The sequence below is a fragment of the Marmota monax genome, unplaced genomic scaffold (genome assembly GCF_021218885.2).
Source record: "Marmota monax isolate L192 unplaced genomic scaffold, Marmota_monax_Labrador192_F-V1.1 WCK01_AAM20220418_F8-fsc00018, whole genome shotgun sequence".
NCBI classification, from domain to species: Eukaryota; Metazoa; Chordata; class Mammalia; order Rodentia; family Sciuridae; genus Marmota; species Marmota monax.
This window is the reverse complement of record NW_026692201.1, coordinates 20,322,832-20,339,936: the sequence shown is the minus strand read 5'-3', so window position 1 is coordinate 20,339,936 and position 17,105 is coordinate 20,322,832. Positions and strand designations below refer to the sequence as shown.

At 31.2% G+C, this 17,105-nt stretch overlaps 1 protein-coding gene across 8 annotated transcripts in view; it reads left to right on the top strand.

The window, feature by feature from the left end:
* Nucleotides 1-17,105, top strand: part of Fam172a (family with sequence similarity 172 member A) — a 487,335-nt gene that overhangs the window by 164,413 nt on the left and 305,817 nt on the right. For 7 of the 8 annotated variants that reach the window (XM_058574617.1, XM_046428568.2, XM_058574598.1 and 4 more), the window contains 2 exons: nucleotides 3,333-3,398; nucleotides 8,204-8,395. In XM_058574617.1, coding sequence (XP_058430600.1) covers nucleotides 3,333-3,398; nucleotides 8,204-8,395 — 258 coding nt within the window. The remainder of the gene's footprint in view (nucleotides 1-3,332; nucleotides 3,399-8,203; nucleotides 8,396-17,105) is intronic. The other variant, XM_058574621.1, reaches the window with a different exon arrangement.

The following is a 17,105-nucleotide window of genomic DNA, read 5'->3' as shown; positions in this document are numbered from 1 at the left end:
GTGCAAGATGGTCATAGTAAAACTGTAAGGCTGTCACCTGGGAAATATAACTAGAATATATAATTCATTCTAGAAAGGCCATAGAAGAAAAAGAAAAGATAGGAAGAGAACAAAGCATAGAAAAAGCATAGAAGAAAAAGAAAAGATAGGAAAAGAACAAAGCATAGAAAAAGCAAGGTAAATAGAAGGTACAAAATAAAATGAAAAATAAAATCTGAATTCAATAATTACAATAAATTAGAGGTGCTTGCCAGCATGTATTAAATCAGCAAAACAAAGAGATTCTTATATGTGATTTATAAAATAATTATCTAAAACATAAGAGCAGGGTAAAGTAGAAAGTAAAACTGATTATGCATTCATTGTTGTTTTCCGACAGTGATTATTTAATATTCGGTCATCTATAATTGCTGTTTTTGTTAAGCTATAGTTGTTATAAATTTTTCTATTGTGTTTAAAAATGAAAAATAACATGTGTTCTTAAATTCATTATGTAAGAAATAATAAGTTTTGGTGAAGATGTGGGGGAAAAGGTACACTCATATATTCTGGTGGGACTGTGAATTGGTGCAACCACTGTGGAAAGCAATATGGAGGTTCCTTAGAAAACTGGGAATGGAACCACCATTTGATCCAGCTATCCCATTCCTCAGTCTAAATCCAAAGGACCTAAAATCAACATACTACAGTGATGCAGCCACATCAGTGTTTATAGCAGGTCAATTCACAATAGCTAAACTATGGAACCAACCTAGATACCCTTCAACAGATGAATGGATTAAAAAAATGGAGTATTATAAAATGGAATATTACTCAGCCTTAAAAGAGAATAAAATTATGACATTTGCTGGTAAATGGATGAAGTTGGAAAATATCATGCTAAGTGAAATAAGCCAGTGCCCAATAACCAAAAGCCAAATGTTTTCTCTGATATGTGGATGCTGATCCATAATGGGTGGGGGAGAAGGGAATAATGGAGAAACTTTGGATTGGGCAGAGAGGAGTGAGGGGAGGGAAGAAGCATGGAGGTGGGAAAGATGTTGGAATGAGATGGACATCATTATCCTAGGTACATGTATGATTGCATGTACTGTGTGACTGCACATCATATACAACCGGAGAAATGACGAGTTGTGTTCCATTTGTGTACATTGTATCGAAATGCACTCCTGCTTTCATGTATAACTAATTAGAATGAATGAAAATTTAAAAAAAATTAAAAACATTGTGTAGATTACATCCACTTAATGTGTAATATTTGTAGAAATACTACACTATCCTTCTGGTATAATAAGAATCTGATTTTATTGAGCCATAAACTGGTCCTGAAGGTACAAATGTGAATGTTACTAACACCTGCTTTAAGGATAAACTTGTTCTAAATACAGGCATTGGCCAAATCTAGAATCTCTTACCAATTACATTTTGTCTTTTTAGAAATGAAATAAATAATACTGATTCCCTGAAAGCTGTAGGATTTTAAATGCTACAAGCAAAGTAAAAAATGAATAACACAGAATATATTCAATATTACTACACATTTTGTTAAAAACAAAAGTCTTCCTCCAAAATATTATTAAAGTTTCAAAATAATAGGACCTCATTATATCAAGTTTTATTTTTCTTATACATTTGTGATTAAATGAGATTGCCTATATTGACTCTTTGGCTTGTGAAATCTGGGCTTTCTAAGCAAATAAATGAGTGATATAAAAACAAGATGCTTATACAAAACAAAACTTTTCAACTGTTTTTGAAAATCTAATGTAAACAGCATACACATATTATTTTAAGCAGAGAACCCAGAGTACATTATACTAATTACCAGTCATTTAATTTTATTCCATCAATTAGAACTAGATTTCTACTAGGTAGCAAACAATTAATCTAAGGTTCTTTAGATATTGTTACTTTTCAAATGTTTAACTTTTTTAAAAAAAATTAGATGTTTTAAAGTTTTTTCTTTTCAATGTTATATTTTATGTTTTACTAATTCAGGGAGTGTGTTGATTATCATTTCTGAGATTTTCTTTGCTTGCAAGAGGTATAGAATTTCATAGGTATATTTCAGCATGTTAGAGTATTTCTTTTAGCTTAGTTCATCTACTCTTAACACTCAAAGTCATGGATCTAAGACTCCTCTCTGTCCAATCCGAAGTTTCTCCATTATTCCCTTCTCCCCCACCCATTATGGATCAGCATCCACATATCAGAGAAAACATTTGGCCTTTGGTTATTGGGGATTGGCTTATTTCACTTAGCATGATATTTTGTTGATTGGGAGTTTGCTAAGCTTTTTTCTTTTTGTTAAATCAGAAGTAAATATGTTCAATCTCTTTATACACTGGAATGGAAATTAGAAGTTGCTCTGTTTCTTAATTTTAGAGGGTGATTGATCTGTTTACCCTTTTATTTTTCATCTTTGAACAGTTTTGGTGGCTATTTGAACACAGATGCCATTCTGATAAATGTATTTTCATCTCTTTTTGAAATTATCTTTTTACTCATTTATTTATTTTTATTTTTCTAAAATCATACTGTAGTCTTATGCTATCTGGAAGGCATTGAAAGACTCCTTTATGCTTTCTTTCTAAGCCATGATTCAGCAGTTAAAAAAGGTTTTTAAGCCATGCATATAGGCTATGCCTATAATTCCAGTGACTTGGGAAACTGAGGCAGGAGGATTGCAAGTTCAGAGCCAGCCTCAGCTTATTATGTTGGGTTCTCAGATAATAAAGAATAATCTCCATTTTAGGGTGTTTAACCTTTATTGTATGTGCAGGCCCATTTACCATGTAACATATTCACAAATTCCAGGAATTGGTACATGGATAGCTTTGAGGAGTTCATGTTTCTTTCTCCTTTAAATGTAATATTAACTGGTATCTGACTTTGCTGGATCAGTTTTCTTTTCCATTTATAATACCTGTGGTATTTTCCTCTTTATGTAGTAAATACAAAAGAGATGTTAAGGTTCAGACTTCCTAAGAAATTATATTAGTATAATTCCTATATAGACTGTATAAGGGAAACAGATTCTAGAAACATTGATAGAATATACTTTTAGAGTATTCCTTTACAAAAATAGATAGTATTATGTTTTTGTAATTTTATAATAACTGATCCTAATCCTTAGTACTGTTTCATTGTTATTAATAAAATCACAGAAAATAAACCATTATATGCAACCAGTCTCTTAATATGGTAGCAAAACATTCTGAAATGAAGAGATATTCATTTAGAGCAATAACTTTCAAATATTTACCAAAATTTACACCGATTTTGATAATGGATGACATTGCATCTTAATGTGTTATTTCTTTCCTACATAGATTATCACGAAGTATGTATATGAACTCCTGGAGAAGGACTGTAATTTGAAAAAAATCTCTATTCCAGTAAGTTCAATTTTTATAAAGTATTAATATCTAATAACATGTTTGCTTCTAAGTAAACTTGTTTTCAGTTTGGAAATGTTTTATGTTAATTGTGTTTAGTTTAAATGTAAAGCTTCTATTGCATTGATACTAATAATTTTAAATTCCTTTCAGTATTTTTCATCTTATTATGTGCAGTAATTCTTTGAAAGTCAAACTCTTCAATGTAAAGGAAAAAAAATACTGATTTACTTGTTTTAGGAAAATAGTGACACAATTAAAAGAATCATCCTTTCTTTTAACCTGTTCTGTTTCACTGGAATAATTGTTTGTTTGAAATACACCGGTACACTTTTTGTTGCATTAGACATTCATCAACTCTTTAAATATTTATTGATTTAAAAAATATAGTATGTTGTTTCTTTTATATGTTCCCAAATTCATCCCTGATGCTTCCTTTGTAATAATAACTGTGTCAACCCTTGGTTGATTTGGAAACTTTCCTTCCTCCAGAAGTACATAAAAACTAAGATTTTAGTACCTTTATGGGAATGAGAAAGACATGTTTTTTGGATTCAAATTTCTTTATTTTTGACTTTAAGATCTACTGTCTTACTCTATAAAAACTATATTGAGCTAGGTGCGGTGGCATGCATGCCTGTAATCCCAGGGGCTTGGGAGGCTAAGACAGGAGGATTGCAATTTTCAGCCAGCTTCAGGAATGGCAGTGTACTAAGCAACTCAGTGAAATCCTATCTCTAAATAAAATAGGGCTGGAGATGTGGCTCAGTGGTAGAGTGCCCCTGAGTTCAATTCCTGGTTCCATTTTTAAAAAAAGGGAAAAATAAAATGAAAGTACTTTGCATAAACCTATGATTTGACAGTAAAGATTATGATTATATTTTATGCTTGCTCCACACTTAACATAAAGGGACACAAAATATTCTCATTTACAATATCCCATACTGTGTAGAATGTGGATAATTATCTTAATAACTTCACTACATATTTTTGTTCAGTTTACTGCACACATCATATCTAAGTGAAACTTCACAATTTGTAGTGTTCATGATTATCCCCAAATCAATTGTTAACTGTGTGTTAATTGTGTAGTGTTCGGGCTGGGGATGTGGCTCAAGTGGTAGTGCGCTCGCCTGGCATGCATGTGGCCCAGGTTTGAACCTCAGCAGCACCACATACAAATAAAGATGTTGTGTCCACCGAAAACTAAAAAAAGTAAATATTAAAATTCTCTCTCTCTCTCTCTCTCTCTCTCTCTCTCTCTCTCAAAAAAAAAAAATAAATAAAAATAAAAATTGTATAGTGTAGGGATTGGGGTTATGGCTCAGCGGTAAAGTGCTCGCCTTGCACATGCAGGGCCCTGGGTTCAGCACCACATAAAAATAAATGAACAAAATAGAGGTGTTGTGTCCAACTACAACTAAAAACATAAATAAATATTTTAAAAAATTGTGTAGTGCAGGGATAAGAAAGACAGTGGAATGAGGCGGACATCATTACCCTAAGTACATGTATGAAAGTATGAATGATGTGACTCTACTTTGTGTACCAGAGACATGAAAAAATGTGCTCTATATGTGTACTATGAACTGAAATGCATTCTGCTGTCATGTGTAACAAATTAGAATAAATAAATAAATAAATTTTAAAAAATTGTGTAGGGCAGTCTCGTGGACCCAATGGTTGACAGACAAACCTATTTGAAGTTGGTTTGTCAATAAAATGAAGTGGTACACTTTGTATCTATTACTTAATGAAAACTTAGCTTAATTTATCACCGCTATTTGAAAATAAATGCCCCTGGAATAGCCATTTCCAAGGTCAGTGGAGAAAATTTATTTTATTTATTTGGAAAATTCACTGTGTAAACTTAGCATTATTTTATAGAATAAGTTTATATATACTATCTGTAGAGTCTGAGTTTCTGTTAACTCAAGATGACTATAACCCAATGACTTGAACAAAGATTTCTCTTACCACTTAATCATCATTACATTCTTAATCTTCATTGTTGTCTTTTCTCATATTCTAATATTCTCATATTTTCAAAGTCAGCTTTTCTGAATGTTCAAGTAAAACTTTCTCTTTCTCTCTCTCTCATTTTTACCAGAAGTAAACAGTCACACATAAGAAGGAAATACAAATGTGATAAAAATAAAATGGAAGAAAAACTATAACTTAATACATGTTAGGAAAGTGGGAGGATATTCTGTAGAAAATAAATTTCACACATTTCAGATGAGATGATGAGATTTTTTTGGGGGAAGGGGATACTAGAGATTGAACTCAGGTTCACTTGATCACTGAGCCATATCCCCAGCCCTGTTTTGTATTTTATTTAGAGACAGGATCTCACTGAGTTTCTTAGTGCCTCATATTTGCTAAGGCACACTTTGAACCCAAGATCCTCCTGCCTCAGCCTCCTGAGCCAGAGATAATTTTTTTTAAATATAAAAAGCTGACAAAATACTTTATTCATTTATTCATGGCTTACCTTAATTTGCAGTCCCTTAATTCTTGAGTAGCATTATAAAAAACATTTTTATCTTTTGAGATAAGTCCTCTTACAGTTTTAAAGTCATTGTTCAGATTTCAAAGTAGCAACATTCCACTGCTTAAAAAATTAATTGTTTCCCTTGTGAACAGGGGACTTAAGTTGAATAGAAATAGAGATAGTTATCAGCATCTACTAGAAATTCTGTAGCTGTGGATTTTCTTGTTAAGATAGATGGCCATTTCCATGCACATTCCAGAATCCATATTGTTTTGAAAATACTTTGACCTATTTGTTATTGTACAGTGTTAGCTTTGTCTTTTAGTTTTTTCTTCTGTTATCATCTTATTCTTTTTGTTTCCTAATTTTAACCGAGTGATTCTTCTGTTTTCTTGTAAAAATCCCAGATTAAAGGGAATTTTTTTAAGTTTTTTTTTTCCTGTTTCTCATCCACTTCTCTTCCTGTGTGGTTCCAGTCATATTTTTTGTCATCATCCTAATTTATTTACTTTGGCCACAACATATAGGCTAAGTTAATGTGATTATTTCACTTCATACCTCGCTATCTCTATTCTTATTTACTAATAACAAACTTATAGTTCCATATGTAATTTAATTCTTGATATTGTATAGCTCTTTTAAATGTCTTAATAGTACATTATTAATCTTCAATATTTGCTCTCTGAACCAAGCAATGATTTAAAGAGGCTGCATTAGTTAAGTGTCTGTTATTGAAAGGAAGTTACTGATGATGCTTGATAAGATTCCTTATTTCAAAACTTTGTTCATTTATTGATTTTCTAAGTACTTATAGCATGTCAGGCTCTGTTCTGGACACAAGCATGTAGCTGAATACAAAGTAGGGAATTTTGTGCTTTATTGAATTTCCATTCTATTGGAGAGAACAGATGGTATAAATATACAAACAGCTGTAGAAAGTATACAGTAGGTTAGATTGTGGCATGTGCTGTAGAGGAAAATAAAACAGATATAGGGACTAGGTAATTATTAGGGAAGTGTTTGAAATTTTAAATGAGTAGACAGGGAAGGTTTAACTGAGATGATGATGGTTTTTCTTAAGCCCTGTGGCTATTCTATTCTTCCTGAACTCATTCATTGCCATTGTGCTCTTTTTACATAAAAAGTTGGTCATCTTATACTGAGACCAACCTTATTTTAGAAGTAGAGAAAATTGATTGTTCTATCTCCATGCATAGTGATTAGGAACATTTTTCCATATGTCGTTTTTGTGTATTTCTTATTTTCATAATGGTGTGAACATATACTATTGACAAAGTGAAGAGCATTACTCTGTGTGTGGATTGATCTTCTCTACGTGGGGTTCTGTATGTTCCTAGCTATCGGAACTCTTCAGCTTCTGGCTCTCACCTGGCTGCACAAAGGCTTCCATTCCCAATTACTGGCCACTGCTGGTATGGAGTACCACTCAGTGTGTCCTATGGCATTTGGAATGAAAGGTCAGAAAGGTATCCCTTCCTTTAAAGTCTTTTTAAGACTTTGAAATTTAAATCATACATTATCTAAAGACCTAGATATTAAGCATAATCAATATGGATAAAAATGCTCACTCTTCATCCCATATGTAATTAGTACAGAAAGATTATTAGAATACACAAAGAATGTTGCTTGTAAAGTATATACAGTGCTGTGTTCACAGTCTGCATGAAACTTTAAAATACATTTATATATAGTCGTATGTGTTTGAATTTTCAAATAGCTTCCTGTTTAAAAGTTTATAGTATTCCTGGCTGGTATGTGGTTTTTCAGTTGGTATTATCTTCTGATTAGGGTTTTCATTTTTCTGTTATAAAAGTGCAGTATACTGCAATTATAGGTTTTCTGTTTTTTGTTTTCTGTTACAGGTGTAGTATACTTAAATTATATTTATTGACCTTGGGCAACTTACTTAAACTAGGTTACAATACTCGTCTATTAATGAATATTAGTACCATTTTAATAGGATTATGATTGAATGAGAATTTTTCTTAAGTTGCATTGTATCTGGGCCATAGGAAGCACTCAAATACTTTTTTCTTATTTATGATGATAGGGAGGCATATTTTTCTCTGCTCTTTTTTATGTTTAAATTATTATCACATTTTGCTGATCCATCTGATATGTAATTGCTACTTTCTAATGAATATTTTAATTTTATTTTAAAGGTTTTTTGTTACTAGAATTCTATAATAATCATTCAGTAATTTATAAAAATCATTAGTTGTTTTCTCATCTGTTTGTATGCCTGATCAGAAAGCATTTAAATTTATTATTTAATTTTTTTTAATTACAGGTAGATGCCACTGAAAGTGAACCAAAGAGTTTTATCTTTATGAGTGATGATGCTTTGACAAATCCACAGAAACTGATGGTTTTAATTCATGGTAGTGGTGTTGTCAGGGCAGGTCAGTGGGCTAGAAGGCTTATTATAAATGAAGATCTGGACAGTGGCACACAGATACCTTTTATTAAGAGAGCTGTGGATGTAAGTGCAATTTCCTTTTATTTTTGACATTTTACAGTTCTATTTTGTTGTGTGTTTTAAACTACTGTGTCATGTAACTTCAAAAAGTATATACTAAGTGTAATATTATCTTCAAATTGTTGTTTTTTTCTTGTATGATGATTATTCTGTGTTATTTTGCAGTTAGAAGAAAAACAGTATGTTGGACACACATAGATTTAAGTGTCTTGGGAATTAATATTTTCTTATTCTAAATTTTAAAATTATATGGGCTATCAGTTAAACTATCAAATATTCATCTTTATTGAAAATACTTATGCAAAAAATGTCAAAATTGCTTTTGTAAATTTTTGTGTACCTAATTTAGTGAAGTGAAAAACTAAAGGAAATCTTCAATGTAGACTGATTTCTTGTTCTTTAAAGGAAAAGTTGAAATAACTCAGGAATTTTTGTCCTTTATTTAACGTAAGTCTTTGGAGACCATAAATAAAATGCTTTAAGCATAAAATGAATGTATAAAATGGTAAACTTTTATGTTTATTGAATATTTTATTCTCAAATTCAAACTTTAAAAATTTGGTATATTAAAATTGTGTTCAAGATTTTCTTTCCTGTGATATAGGTGAAATTTCTTTTTGACCCAGCATTATTCAGCTACTCTTGTTTTACTTTTTCATTAAGTTCTGCAGTGAATGGCCAGATATAGCAAAGTATAGGTTTCTTTCACAGTGTGAATGAGAATCTTCCTTAGAAAAACCAAGTAAAGTGACATCTCGTATACAAATTTTAATATAAAATGGCAAAACTATATGGGATAGTGTATGTGTTTATATATGCTTTATTTGCTTTATAATTAAAATCAAAAAGGCCCCTTGGATACACGAACAATTACAAAAATTAAATGTTCTGTATTCTGTTGACTTTCAAATGATACTATCAAGTCTCAGTACAACTCCTAAAGAATATTTTTCCTAATAAAATTGTTGGAACCCTTAAAATGCTGCAAGTTGAATTTCTTAGATTAATTGTATTTTTTTTTCCTGGTTTTCTTGAATATAGGAAGAAAACAAAGATGTTACTTTTGGTTTGGTTGCTAATTTCAGTAGTATAGAATTGAAGTAACTATATTCAATTAATAAATTGAAATTTAGATTGAAGTAACTCACGTAAAATGTTATATTTTAAGCTGTCTCATACTTTAGGTTATGAATAATGAAATGAACCTTTTCTCTGACATGTTAATTTGTTGTTTGAACAGATCTTGCTTATGTATTTTAGGAAGAATATTAAACACAAAAATGTGTGCACAAGTAACTATTTAAAAATAAAACTCAATGAAGAAAATCATATGCCTTTAACTAGTGAGTTCTTGGGAAAATAGTTTATGTAATTATGTTATCTCTGATATAGATCACCTAAGTTTTGCCCATTCTAGAATATTTTATTGTTTTTGTAGGTTTTTGAAGTAAACAAGTATATGGTTAGCCATGCCAGTTATCTTTCTTTGAAAACTTATTGATATCCCCTACAGGACAGTGGAAGTTTGTCAGTAACATTAGAATACTAAGTCATTTTGTACTTAAAAGTAGGAATGGAGTTTTTAGGATAAAAACATTTTCTGCTTTTCTCAATTATGGCAACTCATGATTTCTTGTAAAAAAAAAAAGCAGCTAGTTTGTAAATATTATATGCTTTTAAATTTTACTTTATTTGAAAAACAAATATGATCTTGATTGTGATAACTTCCTTCGTGGTAAATATGTAAAAACAGGTACTCTCTTAAATCCTTATAAAGTGATCTTTATTATTTTTTTGGAGGGGGGTGTACTGGGTATTGAATTCAGGGACACTCAACTACTGAGCCACAACCCCAGCCCTGTTTTGTATTTTATTTAGAGGCAGGGTCTCACTAAGTTCCTTAGTGCCTCGCTATTGCTGAGGCTGGCTTTGAAACCGCAATCTTCTTGCCTCAGCCTCCCGAGCTGCTGGGATTAATGGTGTGTGCCACTGCACCTGGCTCATTATTACTTTTTTGACTTTACCTTTGTATAGTGTTTTCTTCAGTAGTTATTAAGGATTGTTCTGTGTAAAGGAAGAAGCAATCTGGGAAAAATGACATTTTGGGGAGGAAGCTAGGGAAGACTTATAGGGAGAAAAATGCTGTCCCATTCTTTCTTTTTAACCAGATTAGCTCTGCTTTTGTTTTAAAAATGTATGGACTTTTTATAAAATTATATTTAAAGTTTCTGTAGCTAGGAAAAATTTCAGAGCCCTTACTGTTATTCATGGTCTGTCAATTTTTATATTACAATAGAAGTAAATTCTGATATTTTTTCAGGCCAATGTCATTTTTATTCAGTGCTGTTAATAATATTTTTATATATTCTCTGCAGATTTTTGATATAAGATTGAAATTTTTAAAAATAGCTTTTTTGTCTTTGTAAGGTTAAAACTTTGTTCCAACAGTGTTCCAACTATGTCTTTAAGTGGACTGTTTTTTTTTATTTTATTTTTTTTATTAGCTACACATGACATTACAATTATCTTGGCAATTTATACATTTGAATCATTGGGGTATAATTTCTCATTTTTTGGATTGTATAGATTGCAGAATCACACTGGTCATAGAGTAAGTGGACTGTTTTATGAAAAATATTATGGTTAAATAAAAGTCTGTGGAACCATTGTAGTTGAAGTAGAGATAAGGATCAGAACCTGAGAACATTCAGGAGCCCATAGATCATAGTTGGAAAATCATTCCAATTCTTGCATTTTTAGATGCTTGAGCAAAATATGCCAGATTCACAAAGTTAAGGGTCATTTTTTCCCCATATGTGGAAGCTAGAGAGAAGAGAAGGAAAAAGAGAGATCATGGAAATAGAAGGGAGACTAGTATGGTAAGAAGGGGATGAAGGGGAGGGAGAAAGGAAGGTATTGGGGAATTAAATTGATCAAAATATGTGTATGTACAGATATACTACAACGAAACCCACTATTCCATATAATTATTATGCTCCACAATATTCATTTTTTATGAATGGTGTATATCAGATAAATTCCCCAAAATGCTTCTGAACTAATATTTTACTTTTATAACAGTTTTCATTGTGTGATACATTACTTGGAATAAGAAAAAATATATCATATTATCAAAGCACTAATGATCCTGTGTCCAATTCTGTGATTTGAGAATTACTCATATTTGTTTTTTCTTTAATTATTTCTTAAATACATCTTTAAGGCATTTCCATTTATATTTATTAAAGGGGCAAGGAAAGTAGGTGACACTTAAATGAAGACATTTAAATACTAATTGCAGGGCCAGGACAAGGGTACAAAATTTAAGGAAGCACCTCACTGACTTCATCTTAGGAGCTTTGAATTATTGAAATGCATTGACAATAAGTGTTATGGAAAGCAGTTTGAGATCCAGTGTTCTATAGAGTTAAATTTAACAGAATATGTGGCAGGCTTGTTTTTTATGCATAAATAGCCTGCAACTCTTAATTTTTAAATCAAAAGGTCTGGTTGGGACTGAATCTACATTTCTGATAATATGAAGATGGTACTTATTCTACCAGTTCAGAAACTTCATTAAAATCACTGGTGTAGACCCTACTCTTTGGATTAGTTAAGAGCTTAATTATGTAGTTGTCCCTTGGTGTCATTTCAGAATTGGTTCCAGTACCTCCCTTCCCCTCAGGATACCAAAGTCCATCCATGCTCAAGTCCTTATATAAAATACCATAGTATGTGTATATAACCAACACATATCCTCCCTTATATTTTAAATCATCTCTAAATTCCTTATAGTACTTAATACCATATAAATAGTTATAATACTATATTGTTTAGAAAGTAGCTACAAGGAAAAGATCTGTACAGGTGCAGTTTTTTCAATTATTTTTTATCCATGGTGGTTGACTCCACAGATGAAGAATCCATAAATACAGAGGGCCAATTATACTTTTTAGTGCTACGTATAATGGATATAGTAGAACCTGAAGGCAGTTTTACTTATTAAAACAAGAATTGAGATATAATTTAAAAAAAAGTTTTCTAACAGAATCAACAAAAAGTTTAAAAAAAGTTTAAACTGTGAAGGATAGTTTCAAAATACAGTCTTTAAAATTCATACCAAATATGATTTTAAATTATTATAATTTTGAGAGGGGTCTCACTATATTGGCCAGGCTGTCCTTGAATTTTCATTCTCCTTCTTCAGTCTCCCAGTTCTCTGGCATTACAGTTACTGCACCTGACTAAAATTATTAATTTTACGAATTTCATAAAAAGATTACTTAATTAAGACAATATTTTTCTAATTTCTCATAGTAGAATCCCTGAGAAGAACCTAGTTCCATAATTATTTGAGTATAAAATTCATGTTATGTGTGAGATTTAAAAATCAATAACTATATTTATCAATGTAATTTATACATTTTGGATTCTGTAACGTGGTGGACTGAGCTAATTAACATGAATCCTCCCATCTTCAGCACTGAATACACATAAAAATAATGGATGAAATATAGCAACAAAAACATTAAATGCCTAGACTATATATTCAAAAGATAGAAAAGGTCTTACTAAATGCATGAGCATCAGAGAGAGCTTAAAGCCTCTATGTAAAGTTTCTGGAGGGTGTGACAACTCTAGGGGATAGCAAGAAAGATATAAGCCCAAAGCCCCAGATTGTCTCTGTCTTGGGCCTTGGGTCTTAGACACAGGAGCTGAAACTTAAGATCCTTTGGTATAGTTAGGACCCTGGAAGTTGCCATCCTTTTAAATAAAAGGGGGAAAAAATAGCTCATTGGTGAAAAGAGGGTTTCTTTCCACAGATGCCAGTCAGAAGAAACACAAGCTTCCTTAGGAAATAGTAGCCTCAGACCCTGAAGCACAGTTACATTTGGAGTTGTAGTTTGAATTTAGATATTGAATTTAGTGTGAAAATCTCAAAAAGTGTAAATTAATGTGAAAATGTTCTGGACAGATGAAACTCCTGGGGTACCTGGTAGAAGCAAATATACTGCCATATGTGATACTTTGTAACAGAATAAATCCCTACAGGAGATGAATTCATAAGCAGAAACTATAAATTATATGATACATCACAAAGAAAAGTCAAGTTATAGAACTATTGGAAATAGTTGAAAAGAGAATTAGTAAATAGAAATTTAGAGTTAACCTGGAAAGAGAAGAGGAATCATTAGTGTAGAGGGACAGGTCCAGGGAGAGAGAACAGGGAAGGGAGAAGGGTAGTACTGGAGAATGAAATCCACCAAATTGTGCATGTGCATATACAAATATGTCACAGCAAATTCCATTATTATATAATAATAATTCACTAATAACAAGTTAAAAAGAGAATATTTTTTTATCTGAAGGTACATTTAATACTTTAAGTGTTTTTGCTGAATATATTGAATATTCTGTATATAAGTATGAATTGACTTCTGGAAAATCTATTTTTCCAGAAGATCTCTACTAGTTATCAGGGTAGAGACTGTTCATGAGTAAGGATAATTTTCTTTTATGATTCAGATTTGCTCAGAATTCAGGTAGAGAAGAAGACTTCAATTGATTGGCATAATGACATCTAGGGAAATTTATTATAAAAGGAAGCCAATAATTATATTTTATAATATTCTATATAGTGTAAGTAATTCTAATTATTATTGGAATTAATGGTGGTGTTATTATTATGTCAAAAAGTTCAAGAATCAACTGGGCACTGGGTACTGTGGCATTCACATGTAAATACCACCCCAAGAAGCTGAGATGGAAGATAACAAGTATGAGGCCAGCCTGGGCAACTTAGTGAGACTGTCTCAAAATAAAAAATTAAAAGGGCTGGAGATGTAGCTCATTGGTTAAGCACCCAGTGTTGCCTCAAATATATAATATATGTATATACATATACATATATCATAAAAGTATAAATACTCATGATTGTAAATATTAAGTAATTACACACTGTCCTCTTTATTAAATATTTTGTAGAGCTAGGAAAATATGTTTTTATAAAAAGGTTGAATAGAATCACTCTTTCTTTTTTGCATAAATAAATATGTAATTTAATGCATTATTTCAAAATAGACAATTATATTCCCAGTATCTAAGTTGTGAAATAGAACCTTCTTAGTACCTGGCGGGGGGCGGCGGGGAACTCTAGTTGCCTTTTTTCCAGTTTATAATTTAATCCCAAACTAAGTATCCTTAAATGTTATAAACTTGTGAAATAATAAAATAAATAAAGGTAGAATTAAGGAATATAGTATGCAGAATATACAAGGAACAATGAGTAAAAACTATGATAGATTAAAAAGTCATAGATAATAGAGTAAGATGTAATATTCTTCTAATAGACATTCCAGAAAAGCATTAGAAAAATATGGGAGAAAAAGCACATGCAGTATTAGTGGTTCAATGTTTTTGAGTTAAGGACATGAATCATATTGTTGAAAAAGTATAGCATGTTTCCCAATATTTAATATGCATACTAACTTGACCCTAATTTCCATTTGTAGGAATTTATTTATTTATTTATTTATTTATTTTATTAGTTATTCAAAACATTACAAAGCTCTAGAGCAATGCACAAATATGGACATAGAGGCTCATAACAGCAGTTTGTGTAATCACCTAAATGTTTACCAGTAGGGAACTTTTCAGTTAAATTGTAGTATATTCATATTATGGAAAACTATGTTATTAAACAAATGAACTTTATGTGTATGTGTTCATTCACATAGAATGATGTTTGAAAATTATCATATGAAACATAAGATCATTTATTTTAAAAAGTATGCTCACACATGTATTTACAAACATACATGGATATTCGGTATCATTCCTGGAAGTTTATTTAGTTTTCTTTTTCAAGTTTTTTTCATTCAATTTTACTTTAATTTTCACTCTGAACAACTTCCTTTATATTTAAATAATATTGTTTTTATAATTCAAAACTTTTTAAAAAATTTAATGAACTATACTATTATAACAATCTAGCAAAAAATTGATTTAATCACTTCTGAAAGAATTTGAACATTTAGTAAATGTCTGAATATAGAACTGTATATCCTTTAAATGATTATTTTTCCCCTAAAGAGTAGTTGAACTTAAACCATTGAAATCTATACTTCCAAATTTTTTGTGAGTAAAGACTCCCCCATCATTTGAAATATGGGACTACTAAACTACAGGTTGAAACTAAGATCACTAATTTCATATTTTAAAAGTAAACTTTGAGGGAAAATATAAATTAGTTAAAGATAATATAAATTTTTATATTATTGACTTCAAAAAAGATTGTTGAAGCAAAAAATTCCAAAAAGGTTAAAAGCTTATTAGCACATTACCTAACTGACAGGGTATAGGAGGCCACACCAGCCCCCATGCCAGCAAAAGAAAGCAATGAGATGACAGCTGTAGTGTTTGGGAGAGGTTGTTAACGACAGCTTATTCCTTTATGATTTCAACTCTTGACAGAAGACAGGTCTGCTTGTTGCATCATGGTAGATATATCATTAGCTTCTGCCCCTGTCATGACTGAATTGGGAGGAAAAAAGCTGTGTTCAATTTTGAAAATCCAATTACCTTCTGAAATTTTGGTCATTTTTTTTTGAGACAGATACAATAAGTTATTCTGTGATAGCTTTTTTTTTTTTTTAATCTGGATTGTCTCTGGTACTGAACTAATAAACTCATTAAGCAGGAATAATTCCAGTGAAGAGTTAGCTATAATCTTATGGAGCACTTCAGTATGCTGACATCATCCTAAGAAAAATATTATCAGGTCTTTTATGCCTAATATCTGTTTCTCTACCTATGTCTATACCAGACATAGTTCTTTCAAAGCAGACATAGTCCTTTTCACTAAAAGCAAGAGGACAAATAATGGATATTAAAGTGATTATGCAACATTTTTACATGAAAAATAATGGTTATAATTTGGTCATAATTTGGCCTATTTCTTAGTTACATACATTTTAAATTCTTTAGTTTTTTCCTTGGCTAAGAAGTGACTCTGGAGAATTGTAAAGAGAAGGAAAGGCTGTAGGTTTTTGAAAGTATGTCAGAAGCCTTGGGGTTTGTGTATGATCAGAATTTCAATGGAGATTGAGATGAGTTTAAATACATAGAAGGTGAACATAAAAAAAATCTTGTTTTAATTTCTGTCATGTTGTTCTTTTTCAAGTCACTGTGATATCTTTTTCATATATGCTTTTCTCTTGAGCTTTATACACTACTGTCTCCATGATCTGAATTCTTTTTTTTTTTTTAAATTTTAACTGCTGATAGCTGTTTTGTGATCCATTCTTAAATCAGCTGAAGTAGTCTAGTCTGAATTGCTGAGTCAGACAGTTTTGGGAGAATATTTAAGATTGTGAAGGTGAGATTCTCTGGTTAGAGAGGATAATACCTCCTGTTCTTATAAACAGTCCTCTAGACACTTTCAAAGATTATGGGCTTGCTCTTGGGTTAACCTGTTTTTTATTTTTATTTTTTCTCTTTGTGGTGCTGGGTATTGAACCCAGACCCTCGTGCATACCAAGCAAGCACTCTACCACTAAGCCACATCCTTAGCTCTGGGATTAAGCTTTTAATGTAAGTTCTCTGGAGGAAAATGTCATCAATAAAATGCAGTGATTAGTTGGACAATTTTTGAGTGTGTTGGTTTAACAAAAGGTTAAACAGAGGTCAGGTTTATATTTCTCATGGTAATTGT